This window comes from Diaporthe amygdali (genome assembly GCF_026229845.1).
Source record: "Diaporthe amygdali strain CAA958 chromosome Unknown NODE_43_length_333103_cov_65_012416, whole genome shotgun sequence".
NCBI classification, from domain to species: Eukaryota; Fungi; Ascomycota; class Sordariomycetes; order Diaporthales; family Diaporthaceae; genus Diaporthe; species Diaporthe amygdali.
This window is the reverse complement of record NW_026517063.1, coordinates 67,689-85,454: the sequence shown is the minus strand read 5'-3', so window position 1 is coordinate 85,454 and position 17,766 is coordinate 67,689. Positions and strand designations below refer to the sequence as shown.

The following is a 17,766-nucleotide window of genomic DNA, read 5'->3' as shown; positions in this document are numbered from 1 at the left end:
TCGCCACCAGAGCATCCCCATCTTGCGCCAAACCTCACATGGCTGCGTCCTTAGCAGTGAGCGGCATCGAGGAATCGCACCAAGCGCGCAGGTACCTTACCGAAGCTTGTATGGGAGCTATAGGTCAAGTTTTCCAACAAAGTGCTGGTCACGGGCGCGAACCTCACGTTGCAAGTATCACGGAGTTCGCGGGCTAATCCTGCTGTATTACTGCCAAAGTGTCTGCATTTTGCGTTTCTTCTTCTGGCGCGTACACGAGCTATCCCTGAGCCATATCAGGCCACAGCTTCTTCGTGGCCCACATCCGAATACGGCTTCCAAAAAGGTACATGGGAACCGTAATTGCCCCAAGCACACCGGAGATGATCGCAAAGATGTTCATTGCGCCATTGTAACCTGTCAAACTGATCAATGGCACGGTCGAGTAGCTAAGCCCGAATGAAATGAACCCTCGCCCGGCGCAGATTAACAAAAGCAGGGGTCCGGCTTTGCTTGGAAAACTGTCAATAGCATAGGTGATGCCGACCAGGCTGGCTCCCAAGAAGGCGAAGAATCCCATGTGGTAAGGAGCTACAATTGTCATCCAATGCCAGCGCTCTGGGTAAGCGCCGCCCTGGCCATACAAGACACAGGCGATGATAGCCGATGCGATGGGAACACTTAGGATAATCAGACGGTATTCGGGCTGCTTAACGTTAGAATACACCGACTCTGACCACCGAGTATCATAATGGTGAAGTCACGTACCTCAAAGATACCGTTCTTCAACCTGCTCATCGTCCGAACTAAGATATCAGACCCGTAACCGAGAAGTGGGACCATAATGACACAGTCCAACACTTGAACAAGCTGGACATATCCTAGCCATTCAGACTGGAAGGAATACGGCGGGGACATGAGAATCGTGGCAAAGGTTGATGCTTGGTAGACGTAGATGCCAAGGAACGTGCCGTTTACTAGGAGTATCCAGACGATGTTCAGAAGGCAAAGTGCTTGGAGCGTCTCCTTGTAGAACACAAGGGTCTGCTTCCATTCTGGCTTGAAGTGAAATATCCTCAAGTCGGATCTCCAGGTTCGCTCTCCAAAAACCTCAGGTTGAAGCACATGGTTCTCACGAGTTGTGACCTGGAAAACCATCTCGGTGTCCCCCTTGTCGGTGACATTGCCGTTGTCATCTAACGTGAGATGAACAGCACCACCTGCAAATTAGATCCGTCAGCATGCCGAAGTAGTCTTCTGTATCACCAGGCCAACTTACGATCAGCATCACTTGGTCTGCTGTACTTGGTTTCCACCGCGAAGAAGAATGCCAAGCCAAAGACGACAAAATTGATGATCGTGATAATGATGTACCACCACTTAGTGCCCCATGCCGGAACGATGTAAGCCGTGGCAACGAACATCCCAGCAGTGCCTACGGTCTGGACACCGATAAACCATGATAGCTTGGCACTTCGTTCATGGAGAAAGTGGATTTCCTCGATGATGAATGGAGCCAACGCCTCGCTTTGGCCAGCGGCGATGCTGTAGAAGTTGCGTCCGGCGATGTGACTGCTCAAGGACCCGGAGAAGGCGCACCAAATTCCAGAGACTATCATCAGAACTAGAGATGCAAGAAAGACAGGACGTCGGCCGACTGTCACGCTGAGAGGCATGGAGAAGAGATTGCCGATGCCCATGAACAGTGTGGGGTAGGTGAGAAGGTCTGTTGCTCGAGTGGCGTCCTCGGGTGGGTATTCTTTGAGAACTGACGGAAAAACGGCACCAAGGCCAGAAGTCACCAGGACAGCAATGGCTGAGTACGAGCCGACAACGAATATTATGAGGTATTTGTGCCATTTTGGGAGGTTGAGGGGGTCTATCGTTTCCAGTCAATTCGATTCTTATCAACTTGACGAAACATATATCTCCAAGTTTCACTAAGCTCAAAAATACAGGGTGAAGAAATACCTTTTGGGTCTGGGCTTGGAGTTGGGATGAGGACAACAGACCCTCCTTGAAGTAGTTGAACTGTGCCATATGCTTGGGTTTCTTGTGGGGTGTGAGGTGTTTGGTTTGGCGACTCGACTGTGTCGACCGTAGGTTCATCGTCTTTTGGAGCAGAATATTTGGACATGTTTCACTGTTCCAGTGTGATAGCGGCCTAAGTGGTACTCGAGACAAGTTTTGCAAGCTTCAACAATGCCTCCGGACCATGAGGTGAGGTCGGTGGTTCAGAGTCAAGAATATGTCTGGGGTCGATAAAGTTCCATGACTGCTTCTAAATACCCGGGAGCCTACTCACGAGCTATCTGCGCACAGCATCTTAATAAGCTCTCCCATGTTCATTCAGTCGAAGGCAAGCGTGTATGATAATACGACTTACATAGTATTAACGCGCGGGTGCTATTACACATCCGCCCTACTTGGTTGGCTCATCGGTTCGGCTCAGACCCATCAAATGCCGATTACATCGGACACTGGCCCTAATTGCGGAATACGTCTAAACGCGCATAGGTTGGGGCAGTTTACCCCGGGCCCCCACAACTTTACTGAAATTAACCCCATGGGGATGATCTGGGGAAAACTCATGATCAGCCACTCACAGAAGAGTTCATCCGGTGAAGATCTGTGATTGTGGGAGCTCACTAGCATCCCCCACCTTCGGATATCTCTGAGCGTCGTCGGGACGGAATGAGGGGCCGTCCCTCAGAATGTCAATTTGGTCCGAACCGTGCCCAGTGATTCGGAACCTAAGTCAAGAAAGTGCACTCCTCTCTCTACGACACACTTCGATATCTTCAACCGCTGCACCAGCCGACGCTACAATGAGCTCTCTGGCTCGGGAGTAGGATTCATTCGGTTCAATCAGTCAGTAAACCAGTCCAGCTCTCTCATTGGTCCTCACACAATCAATGTCACCATCATTCGGGAACCCCATATCCACTCCGACAGATTCTTTCGCCGACCCGGGCTCGGACGGGCGGCTGGCCAAGCGGAGACGTATCAACTTCGCTTGCAACTATTGCCGCAACCGCAAGACGCGCTGCGACGAGCAGAAACCCTCCTGCAGGGCCTGCATAGCCGCCGGGATCGAGTGCGTCACCACTGACCGCCGGCGTCCAGGCATCGAGGTGCAGCGGCGAGAGGCTAAGCGCCGCACGTCTCGAGCATCCAACTCGTCTCTACCGCAGTCGTCGACGTCGGCGGGAGCGTATGCGTCCCCACAATCGGCCGGAGAGGCCGGAATCTGCAATAGCTCGGCCAATGCTGGTATCCCCGGTCATAAGGGCTTACCTGTGGCAGGACTGGGACAAGACGATGGCTCGAATACATCGACGGCTCGTCCACCTGAACTGAGGAGCTCAAGCTCCACACCTTCCGTCCCCCAAGAGGAAGAGGAGTCTGCTCCCAGCAACGGCAGGTTCCAAGGAAAGTTACCCGTAGTCCGACCAAGCCGTCACAGCACCTCAGTAGAAATCCTAGCCGACTGGCTCGATCTCGCCTCTCGTCGGTTGGGGTTACCAAACAGTAGGGGTCTGCCGCCATACACCAATAACCGATCATCCCATCATCGTATACGCATACTCCTCTCATCTGGGCCATGCTGTTTCCCTCCCGCCGAGTCCGCGCGCTTGTTGGCGGCTAGGTTCTTCGACGGACTCAATGTTCTCCACCCTTTACTCAACCGCGACCGGTTCGAAAAAGACACGGACATGGCATTGGGTTCAGGTCCGACAGGATTTGCCGAAGCTAGAGGCATTGCCCTTCTCGCTCAATTGTATCTGGTTTGGTCCATTGGCTTCGCTGCACAACCTCTCCTCGACCCAGTGGTAGACCCGCAGGAGTATTTGGATTACTGCAAGAACTTACTTGGTCACCTCGTCACCACTAACAGCGTCGAGAATGTACGGGCGACTGTTCTTTTGGCCATATGTATGCACTGTTACGACGACTGCGCCGGAGCGTGGAACACGCTCACTGTCGGAGTCTCAATGGCGATGTCGATGGGCCTTCACAAGCCACGCACTTCTCGCCGCAACTGCCAGAACAGCAAACCAGATTCCCTGGACTACGAAGAACGTCGGATTTTTTGGCTAGGCATATACTCATTTGAAAAGTTTCTGGCGTTTGAGATGGGCCGTTTGTCATTGATTGACGATGAGGAGTGTTATTCACCTCACGTGTATGACCTTGCAACACATACAGAAGCCGGAACATCATCCAACGGCAGGGCTTTCGCCGTCACTGTTGATCTTGCGAGAATTTTCAGTGAGATTGGCCGGAATTCCGTCGTCATTAGTAGAAAGGAAGACGGTGTTGTAGGGCTTGCCCTACAGGCTGTCATCGCCGAGAAGGTTGAAAAAGTGGGCGAAGCACAACTACTCCTTACCAGATGGGCCGAGTCAGTCCCTGATGAACTAAGGTGAGCTACCATAAAGCATCAAAGATGATTCCAAAGCTAACTTCTCGTTAAAGACCGACGTCGGACATTCTTATTGGGTCTAAAATATGTCCATTCGCGTCATATATTTCCATGCAATACAATAACGCGTAGGTTGTGCTACTCAAGACATGCCCAACATGGTTTGTATTTGTCACTATTACTTACACTATTGTAGCCTCGTCATTTTGTCACGCAACAGCCTCCTTATCAGCGAAGAGGCAATATCCTTAGCCGCAAACACGATCGCCAAAGGAAAACCGTGGGACTACATTGTACGAAACGGGCAGTCAATAGCTGTCAACGCTGCCAGAAAGATGTTGCGATTACAAGTTGAGGTACTTGATTCTAAATCCAATGCAATATATCCAAGCCTGCTTGTCGCGCTACATGCCCTGGCTACCTTGGCAATACACATCGTTACCCACCCCGATTCCCGTATTTCGGCGATGGACTTACACGTAAGTGACCTCCCACACGCAGCTTAGTATGTAAGCGAACAAACGCATTGACTATTCTCCGAACAGCTTCTTCGTATGGCTTCCGAGACGATAAAGGAAGTATATTCACGGATCCGTGTTGACGGCTTGTTCGACAATCTGCTACAAAAGGTTGAAGGGATTCTGTTACAGGCGACGCAAGCTTCAAATCGCTTAGGTGCTCAAACCATTGGGGAAGCCATTCTAGCAACAACAGGAGCCCAGAGTAATTATTGGTCAGCCCAAGCCTCCGAGCCGAATCAGACTCCCGACAGTCGGCGTGGAGAGAGTGAGGGCCAGATGAAAGATGCGGGCCCTATTCCAGCCGCGTCAGCGGCACCGCTATTCAACCAGAATTATATTGTCTCCGACGCAGACTTCGGGTACGATACTATGGGCGACATGCCTATAACGGGAGACGAGTGGTCCCCAAGTCAGTCTGACGGGGTCGGATGGGATTGGTCGTGCTTCTCACAACTTCTGGCTGAACAATTTCAGCCGCAATGAGCTTACCCTTATGGCATCGCTAATGCTTTTCCCATCGCTGTTGAATCAAGGAGATAAGAAGGCCCCGAGTGTCACAAAATGACACTAGGTAAGCACACTGGAAACGAGCAAACACCATGTGCCCACTCTTCTCCATTGATCACGTAAATGGATTTTAATTTCATCATCAATCGACGAAGCACGTGCGACGCATCAAACAATTTTATACGAGACACTGAGATATGTATCTGAAAAGGGAAGTTAAGGGGCAAGAGATATCGACCGATGGAAACCAGCTGCAGCGGCCATTCCACCCAGGTGCCCATTACGATAGGTCGAAGCCAATCTGTGAATAACTCTGATGCAGAAGCCAGTACTTTCCTCAGACCAAGCTCATTGCGGACAAGTACGGCACCCGGGAACCAGCAGACATTCAGTAGGAATATGACCAAATCTTCGCCTTTATCAAATTTCTTGCTTTCGCATGGACAGAGTTCCTTTGCAACTTCCAGGAAGATGACGAATGCTACGGAATGCACACTCTCACGGAGATGGCGGCAGGTAGCGACGCTCGCAAAAGTCTTGTGAGAGGTCTGGGGAACAGCACATGGTGGTTCAACGCTGCTACATGAGACTAGTAATTTTGCAATGATGCCCTCACAACATATGGGACTATGGCTGATGAGTTCCGCTGGATGGAGTCGCAGGACTGCAAGAGAGGCGTTACGGCGGGCAGCACGCGTGCATGCTCAGTAACGGCACTGTTGCACTATCATTGTGCTCGATTGTTTGCTTGTCACAAATGACCCACGACAACACGTTCTCGTCAAGTTCTTCTCGCACTGGGCATCCAATGGCTGACGCACTTCGACACCGGCCTCGCCAAGCTGCACGCACATGCTCGAAGCTACTTACAGGCAGTGAGCTGATAAGATAAGCCACCGATAGGGGCCCTGGCCACAGGGTCCTCCAGCTTAAGAGCAGAGGGCTTGGGGCTGCTGGTGGTCTGTGCGCAGTCACTTCCAGTCACACACTCGCGCCTTCACGCCGTCACAATGAGGATGAATAATAACATATTATAGTCTTTAATAGTAGTGATTCTGTAAAGAGCAGATCTGGGGATTCTTGAGTCTGTCTGCAATTTTGGCGGTGTGTGCGTGACTGATTCCAGTTGTGGAAAAGGGGGGGGGGGGGGTTCACTCCGCCTGTAAGGGACAGCTGGATCGTGCGACCCCTGTCAGCACCTCATCGACGGCAGAGTCGGATGTGTTTCGACGACCCGACGTCAGCACAGCTCTCTCAGCTCATGGTTCGACCGCAGCGTCAAATACTCATCAATTCGATTCGTTCTCCTCCATTACGAACATCACCATGGCGGGAGTCCAGACGGGGCTGGAGGTAGCTTTCTACCTCTACCCTTGTGGGCTGTTCGCGACACTGCTGGGGTCGCAGTCCGTCAAGTACTACCGAGAGCGATACGGCAAGCTGAACCGAGACGCAACGGCCGACGAGAAACAGGCCGAGGCAACCCGACGCTTCTATGCCCGCCTGATCTGGTGCTTCCAACTTCTGCTGTCTCTGCTACTGGTAGGTCACTCTGAGTCTACGACACGCCGGCGAAGCCATTGGAGCAGTTTGAACTGACCCTCACTCTGTCTCACCCACACAGCTGGCCAGTATCGTGGTGGTCTTGCGCGATGCTATCGCCGGTCACGCTGGCGGTCCTCAGGCTGCCTTCCCCGACAGCGCCTACTTGGCAGCACATGTCGGCGTACTGCTGTACTTCTTAGCTGGCCTGCTGCCCGACCCAGAAGGACCATGGTCTCCTGTCGCCGCAAATGGGCACGCTTGGGTCACCGGCGTGCTGCTGGAAGCCGTCATCGCCGCCGTCCTCAAGACCCAGCAACGTGCAATTGGACTTTCAGAGGAGGTCGTCGACACTTTGTTCACCCTCAGCTTGGCCAGGCTTGCTGTGCTTGTGGTTATGATCGGCCTCATGGCCCTGAGGCAGTATAAGCTGAGATCATCCCTATCTCGGTCGGACGCGGCCCCTGAGGAAAGACAATCTCTCCTTGGGAATGGCCAAGGGCCTGTGGCCGACTACGGTGGCGCCCACGCGCACATGCCCGCCATCAAGCCTGCTTCTGGGAAGCCTCCAGGGGTTCAGGGCACTGGCTGGCTCGACTATTTCGCCGGCTTCCGCGTTCTCTTCCCCTATTTGTGGTATGTGCGACCACGCAAACCTGCCTACAAGTCCCTCTCATGTCTCTAATTGCTCAATAGGCCGAAAGACTCGCCTCTTTATCAAATTATCGTGGTCATCTGCATCATCCTCCTGGTCTGCCAGCGTGTCATAAACGTTTTCGTCCCTGTTCAGCTCGGGCGCCTGGTAGACACTCTAGGATACGGCCACATACCGTACAAAGAGATCGTCCTGTACGTCGTCTATCGGGCTCTGCAAGGAAATCAGGGAGCTATCGGTGCTGCTCGCTCTGTTCTTTGGATACCGGTGTCACAATCCCTCTATCGACGTCTGTCCTGCGCTGCATTTGAACATGTTCTTGGCCTCTCCCTGGAATTCCACTTGAGCAAGAAGACTGGTGAGGTGACAAGCGCTCTCAGTCGTGGCGCTGCCATGAATACTTTCCTGGAGAATTTCCTGTTCCAGGTCTTCCCCATGGTCTTCGATATCTTCGTAGCTGGCTTGTTCTTCTTTGTGGAGTACGATCCCTTCTACACAATCATTGTTTTCTTTATCATGTGGTCTTACATATTTCTCACCATCTACATGGCCAAATACCGTTCGAGGCAAAGGAGAGACATGGCTACCAAGAGCAGAGAGATGGATGCGGTCAAGACCGATGCTATCATGGCTTTCGAGACGGTGCAACACAACTGTGCTGTCGTTCAGGAGACCGACAGATTTAGGGAGCACGTCACGATTTACCAAAAGGCGGAACGTCTAGTGCTGTGGTCTCTGAACGGGCTCAACCTCACGCAGAGCTCAATCTTTTCTCTTGGGACAGCGTTGCTTGTTGGCGTTTCGGCATACAAGATCTCCGTTGGCGAGCAGAAGGTCTCAGAGTTCGTCACTCTGATTTCCTATTTCTCCCAGCTCCAGGCGCCCCTCAACTTCTTCGGCACGTACTACACAATGCTGCAAAACAATCTGATCGAGGCAGAGAGGATGCTCGATCTCGTAAGTTGCCCTTCGATGAGAATCATCCTGGCCAAGCTAATGATTCGCAGTTCAAAGAGACTTCTGGTGTTGTGGAAAGACCTGGTGCAATCAAGCTCCCATCACCGAGTGGCGAAGTTTCTTTCAACAACGTCAGATTCTCCTACCAAGACAAGGCGAAAGACCCAGCCCTTGACGGCGTCAGCTTCACTGTCGCGCCGGGCACGAAGACAGCGATCGTCGGAGAATCTGGAAGTGGCAAGTCCACGTCCCTCAAGCTGCTTTTCCGCTTCTACGACGTCGATGACGGTTCAATCACGGTGGATGGATTCGATCTGAGAGACTTGAAGATCGACAGCTTGAGGAGAAATATCGGCGTTGTGCCGCAGGACACAGTGCTGTTCAATGCCACGATCATGTACAACCTCTTGTATGCCAATCCTAAAGCTTCCGAGGCCGATGTCCATGAGGCATGCAAGGCGGCCAATATTCATGACCGCATACTGGCCTTCCCGGATAAGTACGATACAAAGGTCGGAGAACGTGGCTTGAAACTGTCTGGCGGTGAACGCCAAAGAGTGAGTTAAAACTATCGCTACGAGCTTGGCTTCTGTTGTGAGCCTCTAGAATGTGTGTGAACTAACACGTGAATTATCCTAGATTGCCATTGCAAGAGCGATCCTGAAAGACGCTCGTATCTTGCTGCTGGACGAGGCCACCGCGTCTCTGGACACGCATACCGAAAGGTTGATCCAGGATGCTCTGGAAAGGGTCACCGCTGGACGAACCACAATCACTATTGCGTAAGTCGATACTGAATCCCTAGTGAGATTCACAACCCGCGTGTGTTTTTCTTTGTTACAGAAGAGCCAGAGACTGACATGCCGCAGCCACCGCCTTTCCACCATCACCACATCCGACCAGATCGTGGTGCTCCACAAAGGCAAGGTCGTAGAGCGCGGTAGTCACCACGAGCTACTAGAACTTAATGGACGATATCACGCAATGTGGAAGAAACAGACTACAATCGAAAAGGGGGACCAGGAGAAGGAGAAGTTAGGCGAGACATCTGAAGCGGAGCTCTAGGAGTAATAGCCAAGAGCCGGGAGCTTCCTCCACGGCTGGACTCAAAAGCGACGATAGATCGTGATGCAATTGTAAAGATAGACAATCCTGTACAATTATGCCAAGGAAAATATGAGTACTTTGAAAACAAAAGTGCAGCGCCCTGGCCGCAGCAGAAAGGCAACTCCTCACAAGGTTGGGCTGCGATTTGCAGCAAGGCAGAGGCAACGAGTCCTTCTCGGGTCAGAAAACTTATGCCGCCATTCCCAAGGAACAACTTGTGGGCGGCTCTGGGGCTATTTGAGGCTTTGCCACGATCCCGCATGAGAGGTGTGGATCCTAAACACACTAACGCATCCTACAATACGAGCCTGGAGTAGTGATTAGCCTGCAGCTGCCACTCAGGTTGGCCAACAGAACCAACAGTCAGCCCGCAGGCCATGAGTGCTCGTCACGCCCTCACAGAGTTCCATCAACGCCCAGTGCTTACCTTCATCACTAGCGGGTCTGTCTCACGTCACCGAGGGCTTCGCACAGCTTGGTAACAACTTCACAGAATACATCGCAACGTCGCGCCTTTGCAAACAAATCACCTTCTCGTATCGGCAAGGAATTCTAACACGAAACGCCCAAGATGCCCCCAAAACCTACATTCGTCCTCGTTCCAGGCGCATGGCACCGGCCAGACTATTTCGCCCAGATCAGAGCATACCTCTCAGACCACGGATACCCCTCCGTGGCAGTCACGACGCCAACCGTGGGGTCAGACCCGCCGGCCACCACAATGGACGTCGACACCGATGCCGTCGCCGCAGCGGTGGGAGAGGTGCTGGACGCCGGTAAAGACGTGATCTTGATGATGCACTCGTACGGTGGCGGGCCCGGCACGGAGGCCACGGGGAAGATCGCCGAGGAGCTCCTCCGGGCCGGCCCGGGAGAGGGCAAAGGCAAGATCAAGAGGCTCATCTACGTTGCCGCATTCATCCCGATTGAAGGCCAGCCTTTAGGGTCGCCGGCTTCGGTGGTCCCGGGGTTTGTGCCTGTATATATAGATGTTGGTCAGGTAAGACGACTTAGATTCCCGAATATTTGCTTCTGTGAACTCTAGCCCCACTGTCGGGATGGTCTTTTGTTTCCTTTTTTTTTGTCCTTCTCGGGGTCTCCGGCATCGATCGCTAACCAATAGCTGCAAAGGACGGAAATACCACCTGCAATGAGAAGGCACTTGAGTGGATGTACGACGGCTTGCCAGAGGAAGAGCAGCAAAAGCACTTCAAGGCACTTCTCTCACATCCATTGGCACCGTTCATTGAACCACGCAAGTATGTTGGGTGGAGGTATGTACCGTCAACCTACGTGTACGCCGTCAAGGACAAGCCAGTTCCTCTGCAGTTCGCCGAGCACATGGTGAAGCAGGCTCAAAAGGAGGATGCCAGACAGGGCGGAGTCCAGGCTTTTGCAGGTGAGCTAGGGGAGGTCTACATGGACTGTGGGCACTGTGCCATGTTCTTGGTCCCTGAGAAGGTGAAGGAGCTAGGCAAGATTTTAGTAGCTGCTGCGGAGGAGTCCTGACATATGCTCGAGTCTCAATATCACGAAGTCCATTGCATCACTTCAAATTGAGAGGGACGACGGGAATGTAAGAAGTTTTGTTTACTGTGACAGACGTAATATTAAGCTTTTTCTGGCTAGACATAACGACTAAGAACGTTTTTGTTGGGCGTTTCCCTGCGTCCTTTATGCTTCTGAAGCACTAGTGTCCGGCTGCAATTTTTCTGTTCATGAGCTGTACAAAGGAAAGCTAATAGTAAGATATCATATCATCCGGGTCGACCGCCCAGCCGCCGAAATTATCGATCCCTGATGTCAACATGGGTATCGCCGGCGCCGACTGCCGTGACTCCCAGCGCTCTGTTGCCAGCAAGTCCGTCTCAGCCTGCTCATCCTCTGATTCTCCATCGGACAGGTTTTCCTCTTGCTCGTTAACAGCGTTGTCTGCGGCCTGGATATCCGTTGCATCAACATTCCGAGCAGGCATAATGCTTTGATCCCACCTGAAGAAATTGTCCTCGTCCCAGATATGCTTGACTTGCTGCAGCTTGTCTCGGTTGTTGCCGTAGTACGACTTCATAAAATCGGTTTGTGGTAGACTCGCGTCCGGGAAGTTGACGAATGCGGCCTTGCCTGCGATGGAGTACTGTTTCAGCCTGTTCTTGAACTTTTTGGCAAATCCTCTCATGTCTCTTTCCAGCCACTTGTCCTTCCACTGGAGCATTATGTAGGCGTGATAAATGGTTTCACGCCAGCGAAAGGCTGATGCGGACCTCTCTCTCTTGGTCGTCTGACCTCCGGCATGGATGAACGAGACCTGGCACAGGCCAGAACTCTCCCCGCTGAATAGGGCTTTGAACGCTTCCAGCTCCTCTTTGATGATAGCTGTGATCTTTGTGATCCTGTTCAGATCATTTGTGAAACAAAATGAGCTGAACAAACGAAACGTGCTATTAGCCGGAGTTGACCTTTTGGTTTCCTCGTCCCACTGAGCGAAGAGGGTTTCGTGCAAGAAACGAGTAGTCGGCTCGGGCAGAGCTCGGCGTTTTAGATGCTTTCCCAGATCTTTGTTCAAGATCCCCTTATTAATCAGCCTCGAGAAATCGTCGTCTGTGCCATCAAAGTAGGCAAGAAAACGGACCCCTATATCTCCGTTCTGTTGTTCAAGGTCGGAAAGCCAGGAGCTATCAATCGTCATCTGTTCTGGCCATTTCGTCGTATAGAAATGGTTCATGGTGGCGATCAAGCCGGTCCCATCGTCATCTTGCCTCGAAAAGCCGAGGAACCCCCTCCGGCTTCGATCAATCTTTGGAAACCATGTGTGTCTCCCAGCCACGACAGTGTGATCCGGATCAGCCAATTGATAGACTCTTAACTTCATCTCAACCACCACACCGAAATTGCCACCTCCAGCGCCGCATAGTGCCCAGAATAACATACCTAGAAATTTGGGTTTTAGTAAATTTCTTTCTCCGCATCTTTGTGGGTAACGGGACAGTTTCCAAGGGTGCCTGTTGTATCAATCAGGGAGGGAGTTGATTTTCGATCAGGTACTAACCATTGGCTGTGTCTGCTGCATCTTCGGCAGTCACAGTATATGTCTCTCCATCAGCGGCAACAATCGTTACTTCAATAAGAGAGTCGACTCCCATGCCGAGGCTTCTGCTAAAAGGCCCGATGCCCCCGCCCAATATGAACCCACTCACGCCGACACTCGGGCAACGGCCACCGTTGATCATGAGCCCATCTTCATTATCAACGAGGGTTCTATACACATTTCCCCACAAGGCGCCTCCTTCTACGGTCAACACTTGGTTTTGCCTGTAAATATTAGAAGGATATACCAACAAGGGAAATTCTTTACGCTAATCAAGAGGAAGCGATGGCCGAATCTATCAAAAAAGAAAATACGATTTTTATTTTACGGTCGGTATAACAGGTGTCAGATACGTACTTGTCCAAATGAACACTGCTCATGTCCTTGAGGTCTAGCATGATGCCATCATTGGGGAAAGAAGAGCCAGAGTACGAATGGCCGCCATTCTTGATCGTAATAGGAATATTGCGCTCCTTCGCCTCTGTCACGATTGTCTGGACGTGCGCAACAGTCTGTGGTCGAATGACATACGTGGGCCTTGAGAAGCGATAGAGCAGGTTCGAGCACGCGACTGCACGTTCGTACTCCACATGGCCGGGTATAAACACCAGGATATCTTGAGCTTCGAATATGGCGACAAGATCAGGTTGGCGAGGTCGTCTGTGCTCCCTTCTCCCCGATTTCGCCGACCGTGCGCGGGCTTTAACGACACCAGCACGGCTTTTGAAGCGTGTCTTTTCAGGCTGTCCATCTTTGGTGATTGGCTGAGACGCCATCATGCTGGCTTTTAGGCACGGAGATGGCAGATATTGTCTTGTGTAGAACAGATCAGAGGGCTTAATTAATGCTTAGTGCTCATCGTCTTGCCAGAAAGACTGCAACAAAAAGAAATAGCAGCACAGGACACTTCTTCTTTCCAGTGGGTGATATGTGAGTAGGTTTATACAATTTAAATGATTAATTCAAAAAAGCAGGTGAACGCTCATAATAATTGCCGTCTTTGTTTCAAAATTCCAGTGAGACGCCACTACACTGGAGGGGGTGGCGTTTCGATCAAACAATGAAAGACGGCGACGGGAACGGAGTCCCCTTTCAAATCGAACCTCTTTCCGTCCCAGTACTTACATTTCTATTTAGTCACGTTTACTCATTTAGGCACAACTCGAGACATGAATCCCGGCTGAATCAAGTTGCCCACTGCTGAAAACGAGCATTGGAAGACCCACGAGATATTTCACCCCGGACTTGTCGAGGCAACGTATCCATTCTTGTTGCAGATTCTGCACAATGTTTTGTAATTGAGTGTTCGTTCACGTTGATGCCGCCCTTACATAAGGAGTTTGTGGGACTTGCAAACAATTCAATGCCCATCATACGATATAGACGCACGATCAACACGTGGCGAACGAGAATTACGGGAAGAAAAAACTCCCAATGCCTATAGTTTTGAAATGAGCAATGTCGAAGATTTTTGGAGCGCAGCCATTCAAAGATGCTGCATGATGAAACATGCTCTCGCTGAGTGGGAAATAGCAGTATCACCATGCAAACTGGACGGTTTTAAAGACAGTCGACCAGTGTGGCAGATTTATGCAAGAGTAGTGCCGTGAGCTACGTCGCTCTAACACCGCAAAGCTGTTCGGAAATGGAATCGTTTCCTGGGCTTCCAATACAACAAAGTCACCCATGGATCCGCACATGAGCTCTGTCTGAGTACTTCTGCGGCGTCATCTCTCCTTATTCGGACTCGTTGTTTTCCATCCTGTCTACCCGTGGACAAATACAGGGTGGCGACGATATCTAGAACGGCCAAATGCTCAAGAAAGCAAGCTTAGCCCTTCCGATCAAGACCCCCCATAAGCTCCAGTAGGATACCAACTCATAATTTCTGTTCAGTTGGATAGCGCCCTCTATCGGCTTGATCCACTAGAATGAAACAATTAGCGATGCTCTTTTGGGGGACCCTCTGTAATAAGTTGACTTCCATCAAGGGATGAATCCGGCCAGAGACGAGGGGGGGGGAGCCGCATCCGTCCCGTGCCGGTGAAAGCAAACAGAAACCGCCAAGAAAATGGCTCACCCGTGGTCGTCTCTCGACATATACTTCTATTGCGGGTGGCTTATCCAGGATGCTTTGGTCATCCAGTACGCCGGCTCGTAGGCCCACGTTGTCCTTCATTGTTGGCTCGCCGCCCGTTCGGAAAAGAGTTGTGCCGCATGTGGAGCAGAAATGGTTGTTGATGTCCTATGATGTTTCAATTACTTGTATCAAATTGTGGCACGCTTGAATAGAATGAGTAGTGATTCAGAACGTACATTTCCGTGATCCGATGTCTTCGTGTACACCTTTGGCTCCCCCTGCGTTACGGAGAAGTTCTTCTTCGGGACCTGATAAACAGTGAAGTTGTTGATCTTACGGTCGTCATGGCAGTAGCAGAGCGCCTGAGAAACAGTTCAGTCGAGTCAACAACACTGACAGAAGACTTAGACTGTCGGATTGCGAATGCTCCGGCAACGTACCGTATATGCAGGGCTGCCAGTGTAAGCGATTTGTATCTTGCCGCAGAGACAGCTCCCTGTGGGCATCTTCAAATCCGTGCTTATGCGAGCCAAAGGAGGTTGATCGGCTTAGATCAGCGTCGCTCTATGTACTTAGTGATCACAGAAGATTCAAAGACCTGCCACGCTTATAGTCACGGGCATTCAATGTCTCCTCTGTTGCAGCTGGGTCTGGTTCACAGTCAGCAGTGTGAGGTCAAGGCCCTGAGATGGTTCGGGAATGAAGAGAGGTAAGAAGTGATGTGCGCATTCCTGCTGTCTGCATAACACGATCTAGCATAAGCACTAACAATCTCCGCTGTCTGTGGAAAGCAAAATGAGCCCCCCCCCTGTTGTTTAAGCTGTGCTGCAAAAACAATAGAAATTTGCTAGCAACACCAGCAACTTACAAATATCCTCTATAACACGCCGCGTATACATTCAATTAAGATGCAATCAATTAGAGTTAAATCTACACTTATTAAGCATTCCAAATATATATAAAAATAAGAATTAATGATAATGCGCAATAAGATTTTGATAAAATAATGATGAAAGTTGATGTTTGCAAATTTGATTAGTAATCAAGTTTTGCTTAGTATGAAAATATTTGAGAGTGAGCCGTGCTGCAAAACCAATGCAAATTTGCCGGCAAATTTGCCAGCAACATTGACAAAACGACAGAGGGGGGGGGGCTCATTTTGCTTTCCACAGACAGCGGTCTATTTACCTCACTTGGCGACCAATCAATCGTTCCAGTCAGATTAGCGATATCATCTTCCATTTCCGACTAGAATATTGATATGGTTGACTAAGTCTATAAATATAAGGTGTTTGAACTCAATACAATACATTGCTTTGAAAATCCTCGCTCCAAGCTAGTTTTGTCGTCGTACTTCATGTGCGGTATCCCACCGGCAGATTTCATTGCGTACATAAACGATGCAAAAGAGAATCCGAAGTCCATGCCTTCACCTAGATCACTTCGACTAAGTTGGGAAGGTGACCGAGATCCGTATTTGAAGAACCCGCACCGATACCTCGAGTGACGAGCACAAATATATGAACGACATGAATGAATATGTAATTTCTGTTCAATATTTTGGAGTGCAGGCATCTGTCTTCAGTCCCTTTCTAGGGAATTTCTCGGTATTTCTGCCATCCATTGGAAGATCCCAACTTGAGTTTGTGTCCTACTCCATAGATACCACCGCGTGTCGGAAACTTTCGCCCTATCAGTTTTGTAAAGTTTCAGAAGCCAAACAGTATCGTTGAAAGCCACTTTGCGACATGAGCCCAGCATGCCAAGGACCAGGAACGTGCTTGTGAAGGAAAGCTAGGAAGCAATGCGTGCTTGGTTCAGATACTGGGAACACCGGAACAACAAGCTCGACATGACGAATCTTGTCAAGCCGCCCCGCTTCGCGTATGCAACGTCCACCTCATCCGCACAGACTTCGCAGACTTTGTGGGAAACAGCGACGTCTCGCGTTGATCAGCGCGACGGTCTAGCCTCAACCTTATACTGCGGAACCAATGGTTGGTCCTCGTTAACATTCAAGCGTATAACTGAGTTTTAGTCGAAATGTGATATCAACTGGGCCTTAATGAAGGTCTGGATCTGGCTGATGTTATAAATAGGGAGGGGCCCAACATTGGCCATCGGCATGTTCTATCTCCATCTGACATATAACCACCCTCAACATCGCATCTTGAATATCCTCTGACCCTCTCAAGTCAATACGAAAAATATTGCTCCTCCATTTGGAAATATCATCATGGACTGCGGATGTTCGTCTACTGGGAAGGGTTGTTCATGCGGTTCGGACTGCAGCTGCTCCAACTGCCTCGTAAGTTCTTGCCTGTTCGCTGTTGGATAGCTTGGCCTTGTTAACCCATTCACAGGACAAATAGAGTTCGACTCCACGTCTAGTCTGCTAGTGTGGTTACGAGAGCAGTGGAAATTTGACTCAGCTCGCATATTAGATATGCAAGACTGAAGGCTTTAGGCAACATGTATTGGGGACTTACGTCTACGTTTATTTCAGCAGCAATGTGACTTCAATTCGCACCACTACAACAATTTATGCGGAAAGTTGTTGTGGTTGAAGGACCCACAGTCTTTATTACAGCTTGCTTGAACGTTTTATTGGTGAACACTATGTATCTTAGGATTGGTATTTGACGTTGACATCCGAAATGCAAAACCTGGGTGTCTTTTTGGCGTAACCTGGGCTTCCTAAAACCGTATACCGTGCTGTCCAGAGACGTAGTAGAAAAATAAAGGCAAAGGAGAGTCGGACGTCTGACCAAATAGAGATCCCTGAGCCTTGTCGAAGCCCTCAATGCATGCAGCATTTTCCAGCCGCAGCAACCACGGAGACCTAAGGCCGACCTTTCTAGATGGGGGACCTTTCAGCCTCGTTTCAATAGTCGTTGGCTCAAAAAT

At 50.5% G+C, this 17,766-nt stretch overlaps 6 protein-coding genes across 6 annotated transcripts; 3 read left to right on the top strand and 3 right to left on the bottom strand.

The window, feature by feature from the left end:
* Nucleotides 1-259: 259 nt before the first annotated feature.
* On the bottom strand, nt 260-2,116 carry J7T55_000026 (major facilitator superfamily transporter; the record flags this gene model as incomplete). The annotated part of the gene is made up of 4 exons (XM_053134235.1): nt 260-685; nt 748-1,199; nt 1,259-1,858; nt 1,951-2,116. 4 exons carry the CDS (start codon nt 2,114-2,116, stop codon nt 260-262), a joined length of 1,644 nt encoding a protein of 547 aa, XP_052987927.1.
* Nucleotides 2,117-2,894: 778 nt separating this feature from the next.
* Nucleotides 2,895-9,652, top strand: J7T55_000025 (bc heavy metal transporter; the record flags this gene model as incomplete). The annotated part of the gene is made up of 11 exons (XM_053134234.1): nt 2,895-4,405; nt 4,602-4,884; nt 4,951-5,335; nt 5,881-5,979; nt 6,220-6,308; nt 6,607-6,975; nt 7,058-7,611; nt 7,672-8,587; nt 8,638-9,144; nt 9,227-9,369; nt 9,457-9,652. The coding sequence occupies 11 exons, from the start codon at nt 2,895-2,897 to the stop codon at nt 9,650-9,652; spliced, it is 5,052 nt and encodes a 1,683-aa protein (XP_052987926.1).
* A 613-nt stretch (nt 9,653-10,265) lies between these two features.
* J7T55_000024 (prolyl aminopeptidase) lies at nt 10,266-11,203 on the top strand (the record flags this gene model as incomplete). Its single annotated transcript, XM_053134233.1, has 2 exons — nt 10,266-10,694; nt 10,826-11,203. 2 exons carry the CDS (start codon nt 10,266-10,268, stop codon nt 11,201-11,203), a joined length of 807 nt encoding a protein of 268 aa, XP_052987925.1.
* Nucleotides 11,204-11,432: 229 nt separating this feature from the next.
* On the bottom strand, nt 11,433-13,555 carry J7T55_000023 (uncharacterized protein; the record flags this gene model as incomplete). The annotated part of the gene is made up of 3 exons (XM_053134232.1): nt 11,433-12,622; nt 12,741-13,003; nt 13,137-13,555. 3 exons carry the CDS (start codon nt 13,553-13,555, stop codon nt 11,433-11,435), a joined length of 1,872 nt encoding a protein of 623 aa, XP_052987924.1.
* Nucleotides 13,556-14,579: 1,024 nt separating this feature from the next.
* J7T55_000022 (uncharacterized protein) lies at nt 14,580-15,365 on the bottom strand (the record flags this gene model as incomplete). The annotated part of the gene is made up of 4 exons (XM_053134231.1): nt 14,580-14,705; nt 14,860-15,024; nt 15,096-15,221; nt 15,300-15,365. The coding sequence occupies 4 exons, from the start codon at nt 15,363-15,365 to the stop codon at nt 14,580-14,582; spliced, it is 483 nt and encodes a 160-aa protein (XP_052987923.1).
* A 1,346-nt stretch (nt 15,366-16,711) lies between these two features.
* Nucleotides 16,712-17,317, top strand: J7T55_000021 (uncharacterized protein; the record flags this gene model as incomplete). Its single annotated transcript, XM_053134229.1, has 3 exons — nt 16,712-16,860; nt 17,055-17,167; nt 17,232-17,317. The coding sequence occupies 3 exons, from the start codon at nt 16,712-16,714 to the stop codon at nt 17,315-17,317; spliced, it is 348 nt and encodes a 115-aa protein (XP_052987922.1).
* Nucleotides 17,318-17,766: the final 449 nt, after the last annotated feature.